General features: G+C 41.4%; 2 protein-coding genes across 13 annotated transcripts in view; one reads left to right on the forward strand and one right to left on the reverse strand.

The window, feature by feature from the left end:
- The window catches only part of TTC3 (tetratricopeptide repeat domain 3), a 119017-nt gene extending 107419 nt beyond the window's left edge, over nucleotides 1-11598 (reverse strand). For 5 of the 11 annotated variants that reach the window (XM_054504089.2, XM_064578899.1, XM_054504087.2 and 2 more), the window contains exon 1: nucleotides 11362-11519. The gene's annotated coding sequence lies outside the window, so the exon portion shown is untranslated. Of the gene's footprint in view, nucleotides 1-1538; nucleotides 5047-11361 lie in introns of those variants that run through there. The other 6 variants (XM_045902462.3, XM_054504092.2, XM_054504091.2 and 3 more) reach the window with 6 other exon arrangements.
- A 122-nt stretch (nucleotides 11599-11720) lies between these two features.
- Nucleotides 11721-25409, forward strand: PIGP (phosphatidylinositol glycan anchor biosynthesis class P). 2 transcript variants are annotated; one of them, XM_045902477.3, is made up of 5 exons: nucleotides 11721-11877; nucleotides 12318-12421; nucleotides 18453-18525; nucleotides 19307-19425; nucleotides 20926-25409. In XM_045902477.3, exons 2-5 carry the CDS (start codon nucleotides 12340-12342, stop codon nucleotides 21036-21038), a joined length of 387 nt encoding a protein of 128 aa, XP_045758433.1. In that variant the 5' UTR covers nucleotides 11721-11877; nucleotides 12318-12339; the 3' UTR covers nucleotides 21039-25409. The 2 variants fall into 2 exon arrangements, with proteins under 2 accessions (XP_045758433.1, XP_045758434.1); XM_045902478.3 differs by lacking the exon at nucleotides 11721-11877 and adding an exon at nucleotides 12046-12173.
- The last annotated feature ends 282 nt before the right edge of the window (nucleotides 25410-25691 follow it).

Consider the following 25691-nt stretch of genomic DNA (forward strand, 5'->3'; position numbering starts at 1 on the left):
TACAAATCTGTTTAATTCTTATTATGTCCAATGGGCCGTACAAAAACCTCATAGTATGAGAAGTGAAGAACAATAACAATCCTCCTAGCTAACTATTCATACTATTTGTCACACATCACACCGAGCATTTTTACACGCATTATCTCGTTCATCCCTCTTGGCAATTCTCAGGTCCAATCATCACCTGCAGTGTATAGATGGGAAGCATTCTGAATAAAATTAAGTAATTTGCTCAAAGTCACCAAGCTAGGAAGGATTCAAACGCAGATCCTCTGATTCCATAGTCTCTCCTCTCACTCTATTTCACTATATCTACCTTTCCTTGTCATTGCTACCTACTTAGCTCTTGCTTGTCCTGTTTAAGAACACTGGCTGTTAGTTCACAGTGTTCCCAGCTCTCCTCCAAACTCTCACCACCCCAGCCACATCAAGGCCCTTCAAGACCCCAGCCTTGCTGTTGACCTCCTTGATTAAAATGATCTTCACCACCCAACATCTAGACTCTTCCTTCCCAGGCTACAGCTCAGATCACAGTGCAGGTCTAAACCAGTTTTTAAATCTTTAACTCTGATTAGCTCCTTTGACCACAACCAAGAGTCATACTGCTCTTGAGTCCTCCATCACCTACCACAGAAATCTTCATCCTCATCACAATTCTTCCTCCCTTCTCTCCCATTTCCTCCATTCCAATTCACTTTCAGCTTTCTGCAACTGGGTTTCTACTTCTGCCATTCAAGGGAAACTGCTCACAATAAGGTCATTAGTGACCTTCTACAATAGGTTGGTTATCTATCATGTCTGGAACGTGACCTGTTCTGGATGAACAGAGTTTAGGGAATTTAACTCCAAAAGTGAAAAAACAGACTAGGACCCAAAGTATGGAATGTAAGATGGGACACATGCTATCTTGGAAATAGACACACCTTTAAACTCATTTGCCTTACAAACATTTTTCGTATGTATACACAGAAAAAGCCAAAAACTCTCTGTCATAGCCCACACATCACCATCACGGCATTGATTACAATCCAGTTAATGTGCTCATACCCAGCAGACCCAGCCACTATGACATCATGCTGGTCATTGTCAGCCTGGCAAACCTCACTGATAGCACACCCTACACCAACTACACTGTAATTAGACACTGGTGTGATTTTTATTTTCTATTTTGTTTTAACCAGAGAGGTGACTGGCACAGGGGTTAATTAAGAGCATGGACTCTGAAATCAGATTGCCTAGGAATGAATCCTGGCTCCCCCATTTCCTGAGTATATGATCTTGGGCAAGTTACTTTACCTCTCTGTACTTCAGTTCCTCATGTATCAAATGCAATAGCAGTACTAACTACCTGATTAACCAGTTAACACATTTGTAGGGCTTAGAATAGTACATGGCATATAGGAAATGCTATAAATATCACCTACCATTAACATTAGTATTAGGTGAGTATTTTTAAAAATCCACTGTTTGGATGCTTCCAGCTAAATGGTCTACCTTAATTGCTAAGTCCAAAGAGCACTTTTCAGCTTACAACTTACTTGACGCTGTTGACCACTTCCTCCTCCTCAGAACTCTTCATTTGGACTCCAAAGACCATCTTCTCCTGGTTCTCCTCCTATTCTTCTGGCTGCTTTTCCTCAGTCTCCATGGGCTCTTCTTCTCCATTCCCCACCACCCAAATGTCAACTCTTTTCTTTTCAGGCTTACTCTCTCCTTGGTGACCTTATCCACCACACCCATGGCTTAAAGCAGAACTTTCTGAACTTCCATTATTTGCACAGCTTCACCATGATTTTTGCCATTCCCACATATCACATGTATTTTTATTTACTTAGTATTCCTCTTTTATTGGGCTCACTTGGCCTATGGGATAATATCCATGACATCACAGGTTTGATGCACAACTTATATCTTTCATACACATTAAATTCTTAACTATTAAAAAATCTATGTGCCACTTTAAATATCTCATACTGCACTGTAGCAAACAATCTCTGAAACACCCAAATGCTGAAAAGTCTTTAATTTCTGCAGGCTGCACTGCATCTCTATAGTTATTGGATCAACTGTTACTGGATCTTAAACAAGATGTCCCACAAGCCTATCAAATTCATTAAGTTCAAAAATGAACTTCTCTTTTTCCTCAAAAACAAACAAATGAAACCAAGGTCCTTCCTCTTTCTGTATGTTATCAGTCAATTGCTCTACATGCCACCTAGTTAACCAAACCAGCAATCTGGGGGTCAATCTAGACTCCCCAGTCTCTTTCAACATTCCTATCCAACTGACCACAAAGTCCTATCCTTTCTATCCACCTAAGAAATCTAAAATTAGCACCCACACACCTCTTCATGCCAGCAACACTGCTGTAATTGTCACTTCATCTTTTCTCCTCTGAACTAACTTAACAAGCAGCCTCCTAGCTGGTCACTTGCCCTCAACCTTGGCATTCTCTAAAACTCTGATCGTAACATTTCAGTGCTTAAAATCATTCAATAGCTTCCCTTCACCTTCAGAATAAAGTACAAACCCCCTACCATAGCATGGAAGGCCTTTTGTAATCCTGGTCCTGCTTTTATTTCCAGTCACTCCACAACATACAACTTAGAAGCCATTCATACTCAACTGCTTCTGATTCATAAACAAACCTTATTCTGCAGCCACCTAATGCCTACCAGCCCTTAATACTCCATTCTAGGAAGCATTCCTTGATCTGCTCAATACTACCAATTTTCTTTCTGCACCTCTTCTCTGTAAGACCACAGCACCCTGTCCATATCTTTTTGACAGCAGTTCTCACACTGGTCATCACGGATTTATTTTTGTAGGCCCAGAGGGTACACTGTGCCCTACTCATCTTGATTCCCTAACTATTTCTCAAATTTTTTATTCACACTACCCAAGTACAAAACCTTGTGAAATCCACTTGCCACCTATACTACTGTTACTCAGTATTTTTTCCTTGAGAATAATTCAACTTCTAACTTAGATGTAAACTTGTTTTAATAGAAAATTTGATACCACAAGAAATCTTATATTTGGTAGGACGGGTTTTATTTTTCTAATACAAACTCAAGTAAACATATTGCTAAAATTAAACATTAATGTAAAGGACTTCTAATCCCATCAGTTACAATGAAATAATGGGGGACTCTCACTGAAAAACAAAGTAGATCCTAGATTTTAAAAATTTTTAAATTTTGCTGAGCTCACAGAAATAGGGAACATTTAAAGCCACCCTTTCCCCCCGAAAGGAATAAACCTCGAGCTAAAAACTAAAGCTGACAGTCAAGAGCTACAAGTAATGATGCCAAGAGTAATAAGGGACACTAAGCCCTGGGCCAGAAGCAAAGTGAGGAAACTGAGCCATGTAAACTCCCTGACTCCCAATGGAAGTGGATACAAATCCTATCAGATTTGTAGCACCCCCAAATCAAACTCTCAAGATCCCACAGGGAAAGATCAATCAAATAGGAGTTCATAACCAAAGATCATCAAGCAAAGGAGGTGACAACCCACCATGAGGCAGAGACAACAGAAAGAACAAGTCATAAATTTAGATCCCTAAAGACATCAGACACTGGGACTACCAGATACAGTCTACAGAATACCCATGGATTCAGAAAAACAAGCAAGCAACATGAGACTATAAAAGAAAAGATTTGGTGTGTCTAAAAAAAGAAGTGGAACTTTGAGAAATAAGAAATATGACTGTTAAAAGTAAAAGGAAAAAAATGGATGCACTTAAGAGAAGATTAAGCACAGATAAAGAGAAACTGATGAACTACAAGATGTGCCTGATAAAAATTACCCAGCATTGTAAATTCTGGTAAAGAAACAAGAAAATGAAAACTTTGAAAGATGAAAAGTAATTGACCTGCAAACAGTTCAATACACATACATTCAATTAAATTTCCAGAAGGAGAAGATAAAAGATAATATTATAAGGCTCAAAATCATCTAGACCTCATGAAAGACAAAATTCAGAATCAAGAAACACGTGTATCCAAAAGAGAATAAATAAAAAGTAATCTCCATCAGACTTAGAAGGGAAATGACATAGCACCAAAGACAGAAAATCCAGTGCAACCAAAAGAAAAAGTATTTTCTTCAAAGTAGTGAAAATAAAACTGGCAGGAGGCTTTGCATGTAGAAGATTTTTACCATGTGGACAGAAAATAATCTATCAACTAGAACTATATACCCATCGGAACTATCTCTCAAGAACAAGGATAAAATGAAAATAATTATATTTTTACATTTTTTTATAAGATTTTATTTGTTTGAGAACACGCGCACACACACAGCAAAAGGCAGGGGCAGAGGAAGAGAGAGCAGACTCCCCACTAAGCATGGAGCCCAATGTGGGGCTTGATCCCAGGATCTGAAGCGCCGTCAGGCACTTAACCAACTGAATCACCCAGGCACCCCTGAAAATAACTCTAGATAAAAACTGAGCTGACTACTAAGAGACTTGAACTAACTTCTAAAAAAATATCAATTAAAAGACATAAACTGTCTGACTAGATTAAAAGAAAAATCCAGGAATATATTCTTTATAACAGACATCTAAAATTTAAGGACATAAAAAAAGTGACAGTAAAATAAAGGAAAAGGATATTCCAGGTAAATTACCACCAAAAAAAAGGTGGGATAGATTAAATAGATACTAACAAAGAAAGCAAAATTAGGCACAGAGAGGATGAAAGCATAATAGAAAAGGTTCAATCCACAAGGAAAATAATGTTAAACTTTCATATATCTAATCAAAGTCTCAAAATACATTAAAAAAAAGTTGTTAGAACTACAGAAAGTCAGTTAGAAGGTGGTAGTGGGAAATTGCAACACATCTCTCTCAATTAAGACAGGTGAAACAAAAATTAATAAAGACAGCCTGAACAATACAATTTACAAGCTTGAGCTAACAGATACATAACAATTAGAAAATACATACTTGTCACAAGTACACACTGAAAAGTTATAATTCACGATGTACAAGGCCCTAAGTCTAGGGAAAATATGTTTTTTTAAGATTTTATTTTTTTATTTATTCATCATTTGAGAGAGCGAGAATGAGAGAGAGAGAGCGCACATGAGAGGGGGGAGGGTCAGAGGAAGAAGCAGACTCCCCGCCGAGCAGGGAGCCCGACGTGGGAAAATATTTTTTAAAAGATAAAATACACACTACATTCTCTGATGACACAATTTAGAAGTGAATAACAGAAAGAAAAAATGTTAATGTAGCTACTTTTGAAAATTAAACATATTTCAAAGAAAAATTTAAAACATGTAAGTCAAAGAAGAAATCAAAATGAAAATTTAAAAAGTACTTAGATTTGAAAGTTAATGAAAACACAATAAACTAAATAATGTTAGATAAACTGAAAGTAAATTTTGAACAAGTTTACAGCCTAACATACTTACACTAGGAAATAACAATGGCTGAAAATTAATAAGTTAAGCATGCAATTTAAGTTAGAAAAATGACATATGGCTAAGTCCAAAGACAGAATAAGTAAGTAAATTTAAAAAAAAAATCAATGAACTAAAACACAAAAATGTAATAGAAAGAATTAGGTCAAAAATTAATCGCTTGCCAAGATTAGTAAAATAGACAAACTTTTGGCAAGATTAATCAAGAAGAAAAAGAAGCCACATACAAATAATGTTCAAAATGAGGAAGGGAACATTAACTACAGATAAAACAAATTAAAAAGGGAATTAAGAAAATACCATGAACTTGACACAATCAACCTAAAATTTTTGTTGAAAAAAAAATTTCTTAAACTTACCAAAATCAATGAAAAGAAAAAGAAAAATCTGAAATGCTATTACTACTCAACTGCTAATCACTACTAAATTATTAACAATTTATAATCCATCTACAAAGAAAACATTAGGTCCAAATGATCATAGAGGTAAATTCCGCCAAACTTTTAAGAAACAAATCATTCCAACCCAAACTGCCCAGGGAACAGGAAAAAAAAAAGCTATTCTCTAATTTGTATAAGGCCAGTGTAACCTTAATGCCAAAATCAGACAAGATAGTCAATAAAGAAAAATGATGGGTGATTTCACTCACAAACAGATACAAAAATCCTAAATAAAATATTAGCAAACTCAATCCAGTAGTTTACAAAAATACAATTTACTAAGATCAATTTGGGTTTATCTCAGTGAAGAATACAAAAGAGAATTAAGAATTTTAAAATATATAAATTGAAATGTATTACATTCAACAGATTAAAAAAGAAAAACCACAAAATATTTTTTAAGTTTTTCTGTCCCATGCAGAAAAGCATGAAAATTACAAAGACTTCCCTAACTTAATAAAGAGAATCTATAAAAACTTAAAACAAAGATTTTTAATGGGGAAACATTCCCTTTAAAATCAGGAATGAAACATGTATGCCCACTATAATCACTTCTAAAGAACAACCATAATCACTTCCATTGAACACAGATGTAAAAGTATACCAGCATATCAAGACCAGAAAAAAAAAACTGAAAGGGAAAATAATTGAAAGAACCAAGTGTCAGTGTTTGCAATGATATAATTATTCACACAGAGAATTACAGAAACTATATTAGAAATAATAAGAGTTTATCAAGTGATGACTAAAGGTTAATATAAAAAATCCATTAAATTTCTATTTGCTAACAATAAAGTCAGAAAATAGAATCTTAAAAAATAATACCATTTATAAAAGGAACAAAACTACTAGAAACATCAGAATCAATCTTTTAAAAGTGTTAGATCTGTACGGAGAAAATTACAAAACTACATTAAAAGACATTGAAAACCTAAATAAATGGAAATACATACCATGTTCTTAGACAGGAAGGCTCAAAATCTTAAAGATTTCAATTCTCCCTCAAAGTGATTCAATAATTCCAATTAATTCCCAAAGAATTTTTCACGTCACTTGACAAGTTGATTCTTAAAACAAGAACAAAGGTCCAAGAACAGCTGAGACTCAAGACCCCTTGACCCAAATAACAAGATTTCTGGTAAAGCCATAGGATTAATAATTATGACAGTGTGGTATAACACAGAGATAGTCAAGCAGACAAGTGGCACAGAAAGGGGAGTCAGAAACAAACCCATGCTGGTGAACAGAGGGCCAATTCCATGCATGGTAGGAGGCCAGCTGTAGCCACATGGAGGAAAAAAATGAATGTGGATCACTGTCTCACACTGTACACAAAAATCAATACTAGATGAATTATGAATTTAAATGTGAAAGACATCATTTTAAAATTTCTAAAAAGAAACCCAAGAGAATGTCTTTGTAATTCCAAGACCAGGTAAAGCTTCCAATTAGATTACATTAAAATTAAGAACTTCTGTTCACCAAAACACACCATAAAGAGTAAAAAGACAAGCCATGAACTGGAAGAAGATATTTACAACGCATATAATCAACAAAGGATCAGTGTTACCAGTTTATTAGTTTTAAAAGACAACCCAAGAGAAAAATGGGTAAAAGATATGACCAGGTAATTCACAAAAGGGAAAACAGTTCATAAACATATGAAAAGATGCTCAAACTCATTAACAAAGAAATGCAAATTAAAATCACAAAGACACATCACTTCATACCCATTTGATTGACAAATATTAAGAAATCTGATGATAATAAGTGTTGGAGTAGCTACAGATCAACTATAACTCTTATACACTGCTTATCAAAGTATATAAAAATTGACAAAACTGCTGGCCAAAGTACCAGGTGGTACAACCACTTCAGAAAACAATTTGGTAAAGTTGAACATTCACACCCCATAATCCAGTAATTTGACTTCTAGCAAATAGCTTACCACAGTAGTATTCCAACCATTTTTTACTCACAAACCACTAAAAATTGTTTGAAATCATTTTCACACTAAGATGACATCTAAAAGTGTTCAGCCCAAGTTTAAATAATTGCAAATGATGAATTCTTGTGACTTAAAAATAAAACTGACATATCATTGGTTTAAACTGTTATAATTATTACAGCATAGCATTTATCAAAAATAACTACATACACTGATAATTAAACATAAAATGTGAAATTGTATTGCAAATGCAGCTCTTGAGATGGGAAGTACCTGGATTAGAAAAGGCTTTCTCTAACACTATACATACATTATATATATATACTGGATTTTAAATTATCTGTGTTCCATGGAGTTTTTCTGCTTGAGACAATGCCTTAGTAATATTCCATGTGGGCAAGTGGTATGCCTTCCTTATCTAAGGTAGAAGTGCTACTAGGAAAGGTAAGGTAGAAAGCAGAACCAACAGGAGGCCTCTCTCACAGGCCTCAGGCATTACCAATTTTAAGAGTACACATGGAATTTAATGATCTAGAAAGTGATTCATTAATATCACTCCTGCCCAAGTACTCCCTAGAAATATCTTCATTACTCCCCTGGGGGTCATAAACCCCAGCATGAAAATTAGAGAAATTCTTGCAACTGCGTACCAGAAGATATGTACAAGAATCTTTGTAATAGCAAAACCTAGAAACAGCCAAATGTCCATCAAAGAATGCATACACTGTGTTATATTCACCTGTGGAATATTACACAGCAGTGAAAATTAATGACTTACATCTATACTCAGTATCAGTGACTCTTAGAAACAACATTGAGTGAAATAAGCAAGTCTCAGAAAACTGTATCCAGAATTCCTTTTTTTTAAACTCAAAAACAAAGAAACCATACAATACATTGTTGAGGGATATACACATATCTGACAAAATTATTTTTAAAAAGCAAAAAATGACAGACAATTCAGGATAGTCACTCTGGAGATGAGCACATACAATATTGGTCATTTTGATTCTTGGATTGAGTGGTGTATTGATTGGTGTTCATTGTATTGTTTTGCTTCACAACCTGCATATATATTACATAGATTTTATTTTTTATTATTTTATTGTTACATGTATTTTGATTGTATCAAGTATTACATTAAAGAGGAAAAAAGATTTTTCAAAACCATTCATTATATTTTAAAAAGTAATTAAATCACCTCAACTGCCACTAAAGAGGTACATAAAACATACCATGGAAATTACTATCTTTACATCAACCATAGGTGCAAAATAAATTTTTACTTGAATTTATCTTATGAAGACCACGTGAGATAAAGACTGAGCCAGTTAGCTGTGAGAGATGAACCCATCTGACACAGAGCAGAAGCCAAGGTGGCTACAAGCAAATTTAGCCATAAGCTAAAGTTACAAGGAAGCTGGTCAGTAAAGAGAAGGCAAAAAAGTAAAGGTCTAGTAACAAAGTATTAGCAACGATGTGAGGAAATGGGTGTCCTCACTCAATACCAGTGAGAGTGAAAATTAGTACAACCACTTTGAGAGCTTCTGTGATATTTAGTTAAGCTGAAGATGCACATATCCTAATATCCAGCAACTCTACTACTAGGTATATTTCCTCGAGAAACTTCCAAATGTGTGCACAAGCAGACAAGTACAAAGATGTTTATTGCAGGATTGTTTTGAGTCAAAAAACCAGAAACAACTTCAAAGTCCATCGATTTGGGAAATGGATAAATTATGGTATATTCATACAATTGGATTCTATACCAGCAATTAAAATGAATGAACCAAAGATAACACAATTAACCAATTCATTTGTATATAAATCTCAAAATGTGATACTGATCAAAAAAATGCAAGTTGCAAAAAGACACGTATCATTTAAAACCATTAAGATTTAAAACACATACCACCACACATTGTCTATGGATTCACTGTGAACCAACTATAAAATATGCAAGGGAATGATATACACAAATCTGAACACGGTGGCTACCTCTAGGGAAGGAGGGACAGGAACTCGGAGCGCCTCCAACATCTGCAATTTTATTTCTCAAAATAAAAAAGGATCTGAAGTAAATTTGGCAAAATAATTACATTTGTAAATCTGAGTCATGGGTTGGTGAGATTCCCCGTGTATTTTATATGTGAAATATTTCAGAAATTAAAAAGGAAAAGGGAAATTAGGCAAAGGTAAGAAAATTGAACAAATGAACAGAAAGACACACCGAAACACAGCCTTTGAGCGCAGAGCATGAACCTTTGAGCAAGAAGCAGCGTAGGAGGTGGATCTTTAATCGGTTTGAAGTCTCCTTCCCTGTGTATCCTTGTAATAAATCCCATTTCCCTTAGGATAAAACGCAAATTTCTTGTAATAAAAAATGTCCTAACTAGAGCTGTAACTATGAGAAAACTGCTGCCAAGGGAGAAGTAAAAATCTGCACGATGTCTACCTTGAGTCCCCTCGCCAGGATGTTGGGCAGAATCAAGAGATAATTTATGTGAACGCCATAAAACACTATATGAACCGTAGTGGCACGTAGCTGAGCCCAGGCACAGCCAAAACGTATCTGCCCAGTTGGCGTGTGTGCGCATTTTGGAAGGAGTCCGCAATCGAAGGGCTTTGGGCGTATTCGGCGCTTCTGGAAAAGGCACTCCGCACTGGTACCAGCCAAAATTCACCTACGCCTTGGCTCAATTTTTGGCCCTTGGCTCCCCGCTCATTGTGTCCCCAGAATAGGCTGGCTCGACAGGCCACACCTGACGTCGTCAACACTACGGAGCAGCTGTCCAGACCAGCCTCCGTCTCTCCCTTCCCACTCGCGTCGGGGGAGGGAGGAAGCTCCCGCGAGGAGGGAGCGGGGAGCGCTGCGTTGATTTTCCCACCCCGGCCCCCTCCTGGGAGGGAAGCCACCCCCGGACTCGACTGCCACTCTCACGAAAACAGGTGGCGCAGACTTAAGGCACACAAAACAGAGAACGGGGCGCGCACGAACGCTCGCGAACGAAAACGCGCACAAGGGAGATCATACACTCGACAAGACCCAGGCGCCGCACGCGCGCAGGGACACGCGAGGACGCACACCGGGCCGGGAGATGATCCAGGATGGGGTCACGACTGCAGAAGGCGCGGCCACGCGAGCGGGGGACGCGCGCCCCCCGGAGGGGGACGGTGACAAAGGGGGGCCGCCCACGCCGTCGCCAAGAACGGGCGCGACACAAAGAAGCCGGGAGTGGAAACACAGGCGCGTGCCCGCCCGCCCGGACCGAGGGACCCCTCGCGTCTCAGGGGTGTCACCCTCCAGACGCGAGTGCGCGGGCAGCAGGGGGATGCGCACACAAAGGGGCTACTCCCACCCTCGCACAGATGCCCGGAGGCGCCCAAGGGGGCTGAAGGGGCCCGTTAGATAAAGGTGACAGACCCACTGGGGGCAACAAAGGCGGCCACACCCCCAGCGCACCGGCACCCCGACCCACGCAGACACACCGGGGGCACCACAGCGAGCGACGCGGGGCGACGCGCACACACCACACTCACCACACACCCACGGAGGGGGTGTGGAGGGCCCCTCTCCCCGGGCATCTCGGCTGCAGCGCGATAAGGTGACACATCCGGGAGCCCCGCCGCGCGCCAGATGTGCACTCACCGGGGCCCGCCGCCCGCGAGCCTCGGACGCGGGGCGCCGCCGACGCCGCCGCCTCGGGCGCTCCACGTCAGCCAGCGGGCGGGCGGGAGCGGGCGGCGGCGCAGGCGACAAGCGCGTCACGTGGGCAACGCACAGGCGCAGTCGTGCAACCCCGCCCTCTTCCGCGGCGGCGAGCCGAGCGATCGGGCCGTCCCCGGCGCTCGCGCGCTCCGGGCCGGCAAGGGTCGCGGTGCGCCTGCGCGTGGGCGGGAGGGGTGGGGGGGGGCGCCTTAGCGACCCGGCCTTTCCTTTAGGTTTTCCCTTTCTCGCCCCCGCGGAGGCTTTCCGGAAGGGGCTTGCGCGGGGATCTGGCGCTGAAGTGGCCGAGCTGTCGGGGGGGGCCTGAGTGGGCGCTTCGAGGACCCAAGGTCAAGGGCCTCCCCCACCCCCCAACCCTTGAATAGGAACCAAGCTCCCGCGAGAGGGCAGGGCCCGGTCCCGGGCGCCGTGGCCCAGACCTGGGGAGGCGCGCGTTCCCCGAGCGCGGCCCTGCCAAGCCCTTTCCGCAGGGAGGCGAATCCTGCAGGGTGGGAGCGGCGTCCGTACTTTCCCTGCTCTCCCCTCCCCTCCGCTGCAGGGTGCGCGCGCTTTGGCGGGTGCGCTTGTGTGCGCGCGCACGCGAGGTCTGGGGCTCGTGCGCGCGTGCAAGCGGTGTGTGTTGGAGGTGTGTGCGCAGGCTGGCGGTGTGCATTGGTTTAGGCTAGGAAAAAAACTGCAAAGGCTGTGCCCATAGCAAAGCGATGAGGCTACAACAGACCAGTGATGAGGGGAGTAGATCACTGACGATGGTTGTGTTTCTTTCCCACAGATTGTCTAAAGCCACAGGGAAAATGGTGGAAAATTCACCGTCGCCATTGCCAGAAAGAGCGATTTATGGCTTTGTTCTTTTCTTAAGCTCCCAATTTGGCTTCAGTAAGTACTTTCCTGATGGATGGCCAGGGCCTCTTTTCTGGTGTTCAAGGACAAGGATATTACTGCATTTGTTCTTAGAATGTGCACATATGAGCTGTGATTGTTTCTACTTATGCCTCTTTTTAGGAAAACCTGAAGGGAACTTGTGTTTGGTATTTCATATGCCCGACACTAGTGTAAATAATCTCAACAAATACTTATACAGCACCAGACAGGATTGCAAAGTGAATAAAACCTGGTCCCTGTGGTCATAGTCTTCTGTACAAGACGGACATGGGAATCTACAATTAACTGTGAAAAGAGCCATGAGAACCCAGTAGAGAAACATGAAATCAGACAGGGAAACAGGGTTAGCTTTCTCCCTGATAATAAGAAGGAAGGCAATAAGAAGGAAGATGTGGGAAGGTTTTGAATGAAAGGTTTAGAGTGAGTAAGTTGGTGCAGGTGCAGCCTGTAGGAGCCAGGAAGCCAAGAGAATTAGGCTGGAGAAGTCATGTGCACTTTAGAGTCTTAGATCTGGCTTAGTTCCTGGAAGATCCTGTTTTCCAGATAAGGAAACTGATGCTCACTGAGACACTCCTGTGCCCAGGGTCACACAGCAGGCCCCACATCTCTCCTCTAAAGGATGTCAGAATTATAAGGAATACAACAGGGAAAAAATTGGGTGCCCCCATCCAACTTTTCGGAATTTTGTGGAAACCAGGGAAGTGAGAGAGTGGTGGTTTCTCTGAACCCTGACTGCATTGGTACAGCCAACCATGCTGTTGGCGAGGGTCGTGTATGGAGTAAAGAGGTTGTGACTTGAGTTCAAATCCTGACTCCTCCGGGGACTAGCTCTGTCACCTGGCACCATTTGTCCACGCTCTTGAACCTTCAGGTTCTTCATCTGTAAAAGGGTGGTGATGATGTTTATTGAATGCTTATTATGTGCAAGACAGTCCTGTGAGGTAGGTATTGTTATTACTGTTCTCATTTTACAGATGACGATCCTGAGGCATGGGGTTTTAGGAATGTGCCTAGGATCACCCAGCCAGAAACTGATAGAGCTGGAATTTGAACCCAGACACTGGGTTGACTTCACTGTGCTGCCTTTTAGAGCTGTTGTGGGGATTAATTGCTTGATTCATGCAAAGTGCTTAAAACAATACAAAAGATTGATAAGTACTCAATAAATGTGGGCTGCTACTTCATTGTCACCATTGTTTAAATCCCTGTTCTGTAGGGTATTTGAAAGATTAGAAACTATACGAATAAATAAAGGCATTGACTTTAAGACTTAAATCCAGTAACACCCACTGTTTTTAACCTTTTGAGGAACCACCATACTGTTTTCCAGAGTGGCTGCGCCAGTTTGCATTCCCACCAACAGTGCAAGAGGGCTCCCCTTTCTCCATGTCCTCGCCAACACCTGTTGTATCTTGTGTGGTTAATTTTAGCCATTCTGACAGGTGGGAGGTGGTATTTCATTATAGTTTTGATTTGCATTTCCCCGATGATGAGTGATGTTGAGCATCTTTTCACATGTCTATTGGCCATCTGTAGTCTTCTTTGGAAAAATGTCTTCTGCCCATTTTTTAAATTGGGTTATTTGTTGTTCAGGTGTTGAGTTGTATCAGTTCTTTTTATGTTTTCAATACTAACCCTTTACCAGATATGTCATTTGCAAATGTCTTCTCCCATTCAGTAGGTTGCCTTTTAGTTTTAGTTGTTTTTTTTTTTAAGATTTTATTTATTTGCAGAGAGAGACCTAGCGAGAGCAGGAACACAAGCAGGGGGAGTGGGAGAGGGAGAAGCAGGCTTCCCGCGGAGCAGGGAACCTGATGCGGGGCTCGATCCCAGGACTCTGGGATAATGACCTGAGCCGAAGGCAGATGCTTAACGACTGAGCCACCCAGGTGCCCCTGCCTTTTAGTTTTGTTGATTGTTTCCTTCACTGTGCAGAAGCTTTTTATTTTGGTGATGTCCAATACTTTATTTCTGCTTTTGTTTCTTTGGCCTCCAGAGACATATCTAGTAAGAAGTAGTTATGGCCCACAACCAAAAGTTAATGCTACAAATTTTTGAGTGCTTACCACATGCCAGGCACTGTTACAGGCAAAGGAGGAGCAAAATATTCAAAAATTTCCTGCTCTCAGAGGGATTTCATTCTAGTAGGAGGAGATAGCCAATGAACAAATTAAATAAGTAATACATATATGATAACATGTACCATGGGGAAAAATTAAGAAAGGAGGATAAGGAACGGGAGGAGGTTGCTGTTTTAAAGACAGCAGTCTGGAAGTGCCTCACAGAGATGAGATTTAACCACAGACATGAAGAGTGCAAGTTAGCCATGGAGCAATCTGGGGAAAGGGCCTGCCAGACAGAGAATGGACAGTACAGAAGCGTTTAGAAGAGCATGCCTGTGGATTCAAGGAACAGGTGGAGGTCAGTAAGGTTGAAGTCTGAGAAGGTGAGGCAAAAAGTAATAGGATAGAGGTCAGAGACCATATCCGGCAGTTATGATAAACCTAGGTGGTGGGTGCAAGAGGGTTACAGGATTCTCTCTACGTTTAAATATTTACTGAATTAAAAACAAGGCAGTTTTCTTAGTCTGCTCAGGCCTCTGTAACAAAATGCCGTAGACTGGGAGGCTTAAACAATAGACATTTCTCATAGTTCTGGAAGCTGGGAAGTGTAAGATCAGGGTGCCAGCATGGTTGGGTTCTTGGTGAAGACCTTCCTGGTTTGCAGACAACCACCTTCTTGCTGTGTCTTTACATAGTAGAGAGAGAGTAAAAGGAAGCTCTGGTCTCTGACTTTCCTTATACGGGCACTAATCCCATCATGCGGCCCCACCCTCATGACCTTCTCTAAACCTAACTACCTCCCAAAGGCCCTACCTCCAAATACCACCACACCAGGGATTCGAGCTTCAACATATGAATTTGGGGCACATGCAAACATTCGGTCCATAACAGTAATTACGGATTTTGATGAAAGTTTTGAAGGAAATAGAGGGAAGTGATAGGGAGTAAGGAGAGTGTGGTGGGTGGGACACAGTTGGAGTATCAAGTGATGGGGAATGCCTCATTTAAGAAGGTGATATTTGAGCTAAGACATGATGGAAGAGAAGGAGTCATCCACTGAAAGAGTCAAAGGAAGAACATTCTGGGCAGACAGCACTCACTGTAAGTGCAGTGGCCCTGAGACACTGGAGCTAGAGCATAGTGCACCAGGACTAGAAGTTGGAGAGGTGGGCAGAACATTTAAGTCCTTGCAAGTCCTGGTAAGGAGTTTGGATTTTATTCTAAAGGTATTTAATTTATTCTAAGGGTTTGGGCAAGTCAAGTGACCTGGTCAAATTTATATTTTTGGAAGATCACTCATTGCTGTGTGGAAAAGGACTGCTCAGGTCAAATTTATATTTTTGGAAGATCACTCATTGCTGTGTGGAAAAGGACTGCTTGAAAAAAAATTTTTTTTGACAGAGCAGGGGAGGCGCAGAGGGAGAGAATCTCCAGCAGGCTCCACACCCAGCAAGGAGCCAATCCCACCACCCTGAGATCATGATCTGAGCCTAAGTCAAGAGTCAGATGCTTAACCCGCTGAGCCCCCCAGGCACCCCAAGGCTTGAAATTTCTAGACACCCTCTCTAAAAACCTGGGAGCTGTTCTTCACTTAACAGTCTTTCTCCTCCTAACTCATTCCTCTGCTCCTGCCACTGAATCTGGCGGGCTTCTTACTGCCTCTGCCAGAGATGCGTCCTGCACACAACCATCCCAGCTCTCTTTGGATCACGGCAGGGAACACCATTTTCTCCTATTTACTTCCTTCCTCCTTCGTAGGCCCCAACTGTGTATCCTTCTAATCTGGCTAATCCCCTGACTCCTCCGCTCAAGACCTCTGGTTGGGGTAGGAATGGTTATTTCTCTTTGTAGTTTGCTGTGTCTTTAAAGTTAAAAACAAACAAAATACCCAGTTCTCCCCATTGCCTGGAGCATAAAGTCCAGGTTGCTTGTACAACATATTTCATGATCTGGGACCTGTTTGCATTTCCAGCTTTATTTCTCAGCACTCACAGCCTCACGCTTTATGCCCCATTCACTCTAAACGGCTTAAAGTTACCCCCAGATACATCACATCCCTCCTCACTTGTGTGTTTTTACTAATGTTCTTGCTGCTGCCTGAAACCATAGTATGAGCACACTGGGTTCACATTCCAGCCCAGTAACTTTTAGTGTAAGATCCCAAGCAAGTTACTTAAATTCCCTATGCCTTGATTTTTTTCAAATCTGTGGATCAGGGATAATAATAGCATACATCCCAAAGGGTTTGGAAAGGGTCGAATAAGCTAATGCATGGGAAGTTCCTGCCACTACATTTGACTCATTTCTGTCTCGTACACTAGTTTGTGAGAATAGGGTCTGTGTCTTTTATTTCTGTATAGCCTTGACTTTTACATAGTGCCTGGCATATAGTAGATATTCAATAAATGCTCATTCATTGAATTAATTAAAGTCAATCACTTCCATTTATGAATTTGTATTATGTTTTCCCGCTCTTTGTATTTCATTCATCTTAAAAACTATCACAAGCTGCAAGCCTGTCCCATGCCACCTTTTCTCTCTACCATCTAGTCACACCAGATCCCTTACCAGATCCCTCGCGCTCTCTCTGTGGATCATGGCAGCGAACACCATTTTCTCTTATTTCCTTCCTTCCTTATCTGCAGGCCCCAGACATACACATTTTTAATCTGGCTAATCCCCTACTGATTATTTAGGTCCCAGTTTAGTCACTTCCTCCAGGAAATCTTTCCTGACCATTAACATCACCTCTATCAGCACTAGAGTGGGCTAAGATCCTTCTTGTGTGTTCCTGTGTCACCTCTTATTACACATTCGCACTTATCACAGTGTAATGAAAATATCAGTTTATTCTATTCCCCTCCCCTAGATTTTAAGCTTGGGAAGGCCAGAGACCATGTCTTTTGGGTTCGCCACTGTTTCTCATGCTCCTGATGTAGAATATGAATCCTTCAACATCACTGATACAGATAGTTTGAAATTTGTCTGTGCCCCTTACCTTGGGCAGAGGATGTAACATTTCAAAGATTTCATTTACTACTCTGTAAAAATGGCATACATATCATAAGATTGTTTTAAGGATTAAATTAAATAATGCATGTGAAATGCTTTGAAGTGTGCTTAGCCCACAGTGAGTGCTTGGAGGTTAGCTGTTGTTTTTACAAATTAACAATAAAGGGTTCCACAAAGACTGGGCTTGAGGGAAATAAGATTGTATTCTGGGAGATGAGGCAGAAGCCCGTCATGAGGCGGATCAGAACAAGGGTAGATAAATTCACCTTTAAGCAACCAGTGTCTATAATCATTTCAACCCTGTGGGAATGAAGTATTGAATAGCTACTATGTATAAAGCAAATTGCTAGGTGCTGTAAGGATCCCAACAATTGCTAAGATGTGATTTCTCCCCTTAAATTGCTTAAAATACAGTATGAGAGTTAAGACGTGTTTTAGAAAAAAGACTAACGGGGGAAACGGAGTTGTTTAATGGGCATAGAGTTTTAGATTTGCGAGATGGTAAAGTTCTAGAGATCATTTCACAGCAATGCAAATAGACTACTTTAAGTGTCATAAATATTATAAGAATGATAGAAATAAGGAGCTAGGAGACTGAAAGGAAAGAAAACTCAATTCTGAGGTGATCAGAGAATCTTCAAAGAGCTTTTTGGTTTTTGTTTGTTGTTTAATATTTATTTTAGAGAGGGAGCGAGAGAGCGCACATGAGCAGGAGGGTCAGAGGGAGAGGGATAGGGAAAAAGAGAATCTTAAGTAGACTCTGTGGTGGGCACAGAACCTGATAGGGGCTCCATCCCACAACCCTGAGATCATGATCTGAGCCTAAATCAAGAATTGGACGCTTAACTGACTGAGCCACCAGGCGTACCAGGTGTTTTATCTGAACCTTGATAAACTAGATGCATGCTTAAATGACTTCTCTTTTTTCTTGTTTCTGTTCCTCTCTGCAGTCCTGTATCTAGTGTGGGCATTTATTCCTGAATCTTGGCTAAACTCCTTAGGATTAACCTATTGGCCCCAAAAGTAAGTTTAATGTTTTTCTTAAATAAAAATGTATTAATACTGTTTTTAAGGATCATAGTTTTTCCTTAAGACTACCCAAATTGTAAATATTTATCCTTTTAAGATCCATAAATAGCCATAATGAAATTTAAAGCTTTTCAGAGATTATTAATACACCTCTAATTCAAGATGGCAGGATGAACACACATCATTGTCTCTATTTCCTTCTAACATCTTGCTAAGATAACACTATACAAGAAAAATGTGGGGTTTTCTTGTTTTTTTTTTAAAGATTTTTTATTTATTTATTTGACAGAGAGAGACACAGCGAGAGAGGGAACAGAAGCAGGGGGAGTGGGAGAGGGAGAAGCAGGCTTCCAGCTGAGCAGGGAGCCCGATGCGGGGCTCGATCCCAGGACCCTGGGATCATGACCTGAGCCAAAGGCAGATGGTTAACGACTGAGCCACCCAGGCGCCCCAAGAAAAATGTTTAAGGTGTAAACCCACAGGAACAAATAATGGGATAGCAGATAAGAAGTATCAAAAGAATTCAAGGAAATGGATTGCAGACAGGTGAGAGGTAACTGACTTAGTTTCCACTTTTTCCATGGTGCTACGGTAGGGAACGATGCAGGATTGCAGCTTTTCATTACAGGCCTTGTAGAACGATTTGGCTCTTTTATATACATGTATTATTTTAATAAAAAAATCAGATTTAAAAAGCATGTTAACTCGGTGAAGGACTCTTGAGAATGATGACTTTATAGCAGTTTAATATTTTCTTTAATATTTTCTTCTACAGATACTGGGCAGTTGCATTGCCCGTCTACTTCCTCATTACTGTAGTAATTGGTTATGTACTCTTATTTGGAATAAACATGATGAGTACCTCTCCACTCAACTCCATTCATACAATCACAGGTAAATGTATATCAAAGGGAAGTGCTGGGGGAGGGAGGAGCAAGGTATTAGCTGTTTTATCAAGAAAAGCAACTAAGAATAGGCTGTAGTAGGTGACACATGTCAGCACAAGAAAAAGAACCTAGGAGAAATAAATACAAAGTTATACCAGAGGATATGTTTATGTGGCAGAAATAAATTCTGATGAATATGCTATTTATGGCACCAGTCATCAGGTATATTTTCCCATAAAGACCACAAGTATATAATATGTTCCTTAGCAACTGTGCCTGAGAAAACCATATTTTACCCTAAACAGGCAGTGTTGATCAAACAATGGCAAATAGGTCCATGCAGACCTTGTTCAGTAGAGGGATTTGAGAGTGTGCATGTTCCTCAGGATCCTTGTATACACCTGACCCCAATTATGTAGTTAGAAGAGCCACGGCATGTTTTTGTAGTTTTTTTTTTAATTCCCCTAAGTCTAAAAATTAAAATAAATTCCTGACCTTGCTTAGATTCTCGGAGGTGAAGGGGTTTTTTAAGTTGCTTGGTATGATTTTTAACTTTTGAAAGCCTTTTTTCATGAGCTTATACAATGTCTTTTGAAAACCAGTTCTAGTATTTTTATATTTCTTTCTTTTTTTTTTTTTAAAGATTTTATTTATTTATTAGAGAGAATGAGATAGAGAGCATGAGAGGGGGGAGGGTCAGAGAGAGAAGCAGACTCCCCGCTGATCAGGAAGCCCGACGCGGGACTCGATCCCGGGACTCCAGGATCATGACCTGAGCCGAAGGCAGTTGCTCAACCAACTGAGCCACCCAGGCGCCCCTTTATATTTCTTTCTGATAAGCTACTGTATTCCCTGTCTTCTTGCCTAAAATTACAGCAGATAGATAATTTGTGCAATGAGGGGACATTGTTAAGTTTGCATGAATGATTGTACCAAGTGATTTAATAGTTTGGGGTGTCGGATTAAATATATTTTCTAAGCCTTCATATAATTCTGTCCCTATGAGAAATGTGCAGATGGGACTTTAATCATCATTGTAGAGTTGAATGAATGAAATATTTCTTATCCTAGAGATGCAGAAAATACCTTCCTGATTTTTATTCGAATTGGGACAGTTCTTCTAAAGAGAGAATTTAAGTAGTCTTTTAATTTAAGAAGTCTTTTAATTATGTTAAACACGGTATTTGTCATTATGCCAATATTAGCCTAGTAAACTATGCAGTGGATCTCCGTAAACCACAGAAATGGTAAAAGAGGGGCTCCTGGGTGGCTCAGTTGGTTAAATGTCTGCCTTCAGCTCCGGTCATGATCCCAGGGTACTGGGATCGAGCCCCGCATCAGTCTCCCTGCTCCGCGGGAAGCCTGCTTCTCCCTCTCTCACTCCCCCTGCTTGTGTTCCCTCTCTCACTGTGTCTCTCTCTGTCAAATAAATAAATAAAATATTTAAAAAAAGAAATGGTAGAAGAAATTGCTTGGGTAAACAGAGCTTTTTGTCCTCTTCTTACAGATAACTATGCTAAAAATCAACAGCAGAAGAAATACCAAGAAGAGGCCATCCCAGCATTAAGAGATATTCCTATTAGTGAAGTAAACCAAATGTTCTTCCTGGCAACTAAATAACTTTATGCCAAAAACTAAATTGTATGTAGACTAACACTGAGCATTTACTATAATTTTTTATATAATAATTTTGACCATAATTATTTTGACTCTCTCGTACCCATTATTGAAATGTAAACAAAGTAAGTTGTTCTTTTAGATTAAGTTATATTAATATTATAAAAGTTCTTGAGTATTAGTTATTAACAGAATAAATAAAATACTGCATTACCAGATAGCAGACAAAAATAAGTATCAGTAAAAACAAGAAGTCCCTCCAGAGAAGCATTCATGTTATGATTTTTAAATGGCAGATATATCCTTCCTGCTGTTTTTTTTCTTAGAGGCCCAGAATTCAAACTCTTAGATTTGGGAGAGGGGTACATTGAATTTGTGTGTTCTTGCATCATATTTGTGTCTAAGAAAGAAACATTTGTTGAGTACTTACTACATACCAGGTATTTTTCTAGATATAGCAATGATAAGATTCTTTCTGAAAGAGCCTACATTTCAGAAGCAGATTGAGACAGACTAAGCAAATAAGCAAATATTATTTGACGAGTGCTATGCAGAGAATTAAGATAGTATAATGTTCTAGAAAGTAAAGGGATGACTATTTTAGCGTGGGTGGTCCGGGAAGGCTGTTCAGAGAGAGGCAGTTGAGGTGGAAATGTGATTAGCAAAAGCCAGGAGCCCATCCGAAGGATTGGGAATGTTGGAGAGCTTGCCGGTAAGAAGCAGCGGGGGGCAGAGACCTCCAGGTGGGAAGGAGCTCAGTGTGGACAGAAGCCCAGCAGGGGGCCTCGAGCACACTGCCCCGGGGAGTGTGGTCTCAGGGGAGCCTGGAGAGGCCCAGCACCATCGCACTGCTGCAGGGGGCTTTGTAAGCCAGCTTGGGAAGTCTGGAATTAAGTATCAGTGTGATGAGTTGGAGGCCCTTTAGATTCTGAGCTAGAGGGAGGCTTTGAGGAAAGGCATGACCTGGCCCAGTGCATGTCTTGAAAAAGTTGCTCAGGCTGGTGGATAGAGGATGGATTCAGGAGGGAGAGTTGGGGGTGGGGCAGGAGTATGGATGTGAGGGGGGCCGCTCTAAGTGGTGGCAGTGGTGCTGGGGATGAGCGGGTCGCTCTGCAGCCTTTGTCGGAGACACAGCTGACGGACAGGGTGTGTGGATCTGGTTGTGCGGAGTGGGCGGCTGCTGAGAGAAGTTGTGATCGTGGGGCATTCCTGGGGTCTCTGGATCGATGAGCCTTGTAGATAGTTATGCTTTTTACTGAATCAGACAGTATTTGGGGAAATTGAGGGGGTTGGAGGATTCAGTATATGAATTCGTTTGAGTGACTCCTCCTTGTTAATATCTAGTTGTGTCCATGTGAGATTGAGAAGCTTGGATAGAAATAAGTTTTAAAAACCATACGGGGTGCCTGCATGGCTCAGTTGTTAAGTGTCTGCCTTCGGCTCAGGTCATGATCCCGGGGTCCTGGGATCGAGCCCCGCATTGGGCTCCCTGCTCAGCGGGAAGCCTGCATCTCCCTGTCTGCCTGCAGCTTCCCCTGCCTGTGCTCTCTCTCTCTGTCAAATAAATAAATAAAAAATCTTTAAAAACAAAAAACAAAACAAAAACAGACCATATGTAACTTAGCAAGAGTGTACTAACAGTTGGCCAGTGGGACCAAATCTCAACTCCTCAAGCATTCGAGGCCTTCTAACTTTTGACACCCAAAGTCTCTGTACAGGAATGGAGCCACACATTTTTGTGCAAATTTAACTATACCTCCTGTAAAAAGAAGAAAAAGAAACTATTAATTTTAAATAGTTGAGAAAACCAGGGCTTCCATTTTTCATAACCATATCCCTGCCTTGTAAGCATAAGACAGGTGACATGAATCTGCTATTTCTAGTCTGTCGTTTGTCCCAGCTCCTGTATTTCTAGGGTAAGAGCATGTCTCCACACTTCAGTTTGAGAGGACCAGTTGGCTCCATCCAGGGTAGAACGGTAAATAAACAAAAAATATCTGTTTATACAGTGGAAAACTGGGGCACCTGGGAGGCTCAGTCATTAAGTGTCTGCCTTCGGCTCAGGTAATGAACCCAGGGTCCTGGGATCGAGCCCTGCATCGGGCTCCCTGCTCGGCGGGAAGCCTGCTTCTCCCTCTCCCACTCCCCCTGCTTGTGTTCCCTCTCGCTGTGTCTCTCTCTGTCAAATAAGTAAATAAAATCTTTAAAAAATAAATATATGGTGGAAAACCACACAGCCATGCAAACAAGAACAAATCACTGCTCTACCTAACTACATGAATGAATATCACACACACGCTGGGGAAAAAAACAGACATAAAAGAATATATAGTGTATAATACCATTTATATGAAACTCAAAATCAGGAAAAACGAACCTTTGGTGATAACTATACAATAGGAGTATTAACCAGGAGAGGCATGAGGGAACCCGTTGGGAGGTTAAAAATGCCCTGCATCTTGATCTGGGTTATAGTTACCTGGCTATAACAGAAGCATACTGTTAATATCATTTAACTTGTGCTTTTTAAAATTGAATCATAGTTGACATACTATCTTAATTTCAGGTGTACAAGGTAGCCGTTTGATATTTTTATACATTACCAAATGCTCACCACAATGGGACTAGTTACCATCTGTCACCATATAAAGTGATTGCAGTGTTATTGCCTATATTCCCTATGCTGGACATTACATCTCTGTGGCTTATTTTGTAAGAAGTTTGTACCTCCTAATCCCCTTTAGATGTTCCACACATCCCCCCACCCAAGATCTGTTCCCTTGATATAACATCAATAAAAAGGTAAAGATGCCTAAGCCCCATCCCTAGAAATTTTAATTCATTGGTCTGGAGTGGGGCCCAAGGAGGGGTAGCTTTTAATGACTCCTGGACACTGAACAACTTGCAGCCAGGACTGAGAACTGCCTGCCTTAATCCATTGGCTTTAACAACCTGTGGTCAACCCGGAGGGGCAGTTTCTTTGGAAGAATGGGTCCTTATCAGAGCAGTCCTTTCACCTTTGTGAGACTCCTTCCCAGATCAGCATCGTCCCTTTGTATTCCCCTCAGGCCAATGATAGGCCTAAAAAGATTTTGAAATGGGTCAGAAAAAGGCCCTTAATTACTCCAGTACCCCACCTCACCTCAGGCCTCCTATTAGCTTTTCATTCTGTTTCCCAACCACAGTGTCCCTACCGCTCGTAAGAGATTATGTCAGTGTTTCTCAGATTATGGGCTGCAATTCTTCCCAGGGTCTTGGTCAGTTTAATGTAGCGATTCGCACCATTTTTTAAAATCTCAGGACCCCCTTACACTCATAAAGAGTGTTCCCAAAGAGCTTTCATATATGTGGATTATACTTAGAAATTAAAATAGGAATTTTAGGGGCGCCTGGGTGGCTCAGTTGGTTAAGCGACTGCCTTCGGCTCAGGTCATGATCCTGGAGTCCCGGGATCGAGCCCCGCATCGGGCTCCCTGCTCAGCGGGGGGTCTGCTTCTCCCTCTGACCCTCTTCCCTCTCGTGCTCTCTGTTTCTCATTCTCTTTCTCTCAAATAAATAAATAAAATCTTTAAAAAAAGAAATAGGAATTTTAAAAACATCTTTATAAATACTAAACCCATTATACTTTATATATTTAAATAACATTTTATGAAAAATAACAATTTTCTAAAACAAATTTAGCGGTGAGACCAGTAGAATTGTTTTACATTTTTGCAAACCTCTTTAAATGTCTGGGTTACTGGAAGACAGCTGGGTTCTCCTATCTGCTTCTGTATTCAGTCCGCACGTCTGGAGAACCACAGCACCCTTGTGAGAGAATGAGAGCGGAAAAGAGAAGCAGCATCTTAATGGTTTTATGAAATTGGTTTTGACCTTACAGACCCCCTGAAACAGGGTCTCCAGGCCACACTTTGAGAACCACCGCTTAGTGGGCCTCAGCTGGAGTGTGTGTGTGCGTGTGAGAGAGAACTAGCATGGGATGCGGTATTGCACTTGGTAAGGATAAGTATCTTGATTGAACACCTCTCGTGGCCACTGCAGATCTTTCCCATTCGACCCCTTACTCCAGCCCCTGATGCCCTTTTGATCAGGGCCACAGAGGTGCCACTCAACAGGGCACCCTGGCGCGGGGTGGGGGGGCGGGGGGGTCAACACCCAAAGGACACCGTGGAGCTCACTGTGGGGCAAGCATCCATCCCCCAACAAAGCCCGTGTGAGCCGAATTCCTTCAGCTTCGGAGCAGGTCTTGGGAGACTGAGCTGCGGTCACCATGGCGACGGTGGCCGCGGTCCCGCGTGCCTGTGTTGGCTCTTCTCAGTTTTGCTCCCTTGCTGCCCACTCCTTCCTAATGTCACTTTCCGAATAAACTGCCTACACACTCAAGCCTTTGTCGCAGGCTCTGCTTTCATGGGAACCCCAGCTGAGAGGTTTTTATTTTGTAAAAATTGTGCTTCAGTTACAGGGCCGGGATGTGTAATGCATTTCCCTGCTGCATGTTCTAATTCAAGAAAAATGTTGGAAAGACACTGCGTTTTACAACAAGCCCAACTAATAGCATAAAATACCCCCCAAATGTCAGTAGTATAAAGTTTCCAATTTTGCCAAAACCCCCTCCAGTAATTAGATTCTCAACAAGAATTTCATTATGGAAGTCCA

The sequence above is a fragment of the Mirounga angustirostris genome, unplaced genomic scaffold (genome assembly GCF_029215605.1).
Source record: "Mirounga angustirostris isolate CCGP_5_RB_7025 unplaced genomic scaffold, mMirAng1.0.hap1 SCAF_1, whole genome shotgun sequence".
Lineage (NCBI taxonomy): Eukaryota > Metazoa > Chordata > Mammalia > Carnivora > Phocidae > Mirounga > Mirounga angustirostris.

What these genes read in the sequence shown, in the direction of transcription:
- PIGP (XM_045902477.3), top strand. Translation starts at nt 12,340, where the DNA reads ATGGTGGAAAATTCACCGTCGCCATTGCCAGAAAGAGCGATTTATGGC. An exon ending in AAGCTCCCAATTTGGCTTCA is followed by an intron (nt 12,422 to 18,452) that starts GTAAGTACTTTC and finishes TCCTCTCTGCAG; the next exon opens with TCCTGTATCTAGTGTGGGCA. An exon ending in CTCCATTCATACAATCACAG is followed by an intron (nt 19,426 to 20,925) that starts GTAAATGTATAT and finishes CTCTTCTTACAG; the next exon opens with ATAACTATGCTAAAAATCAA.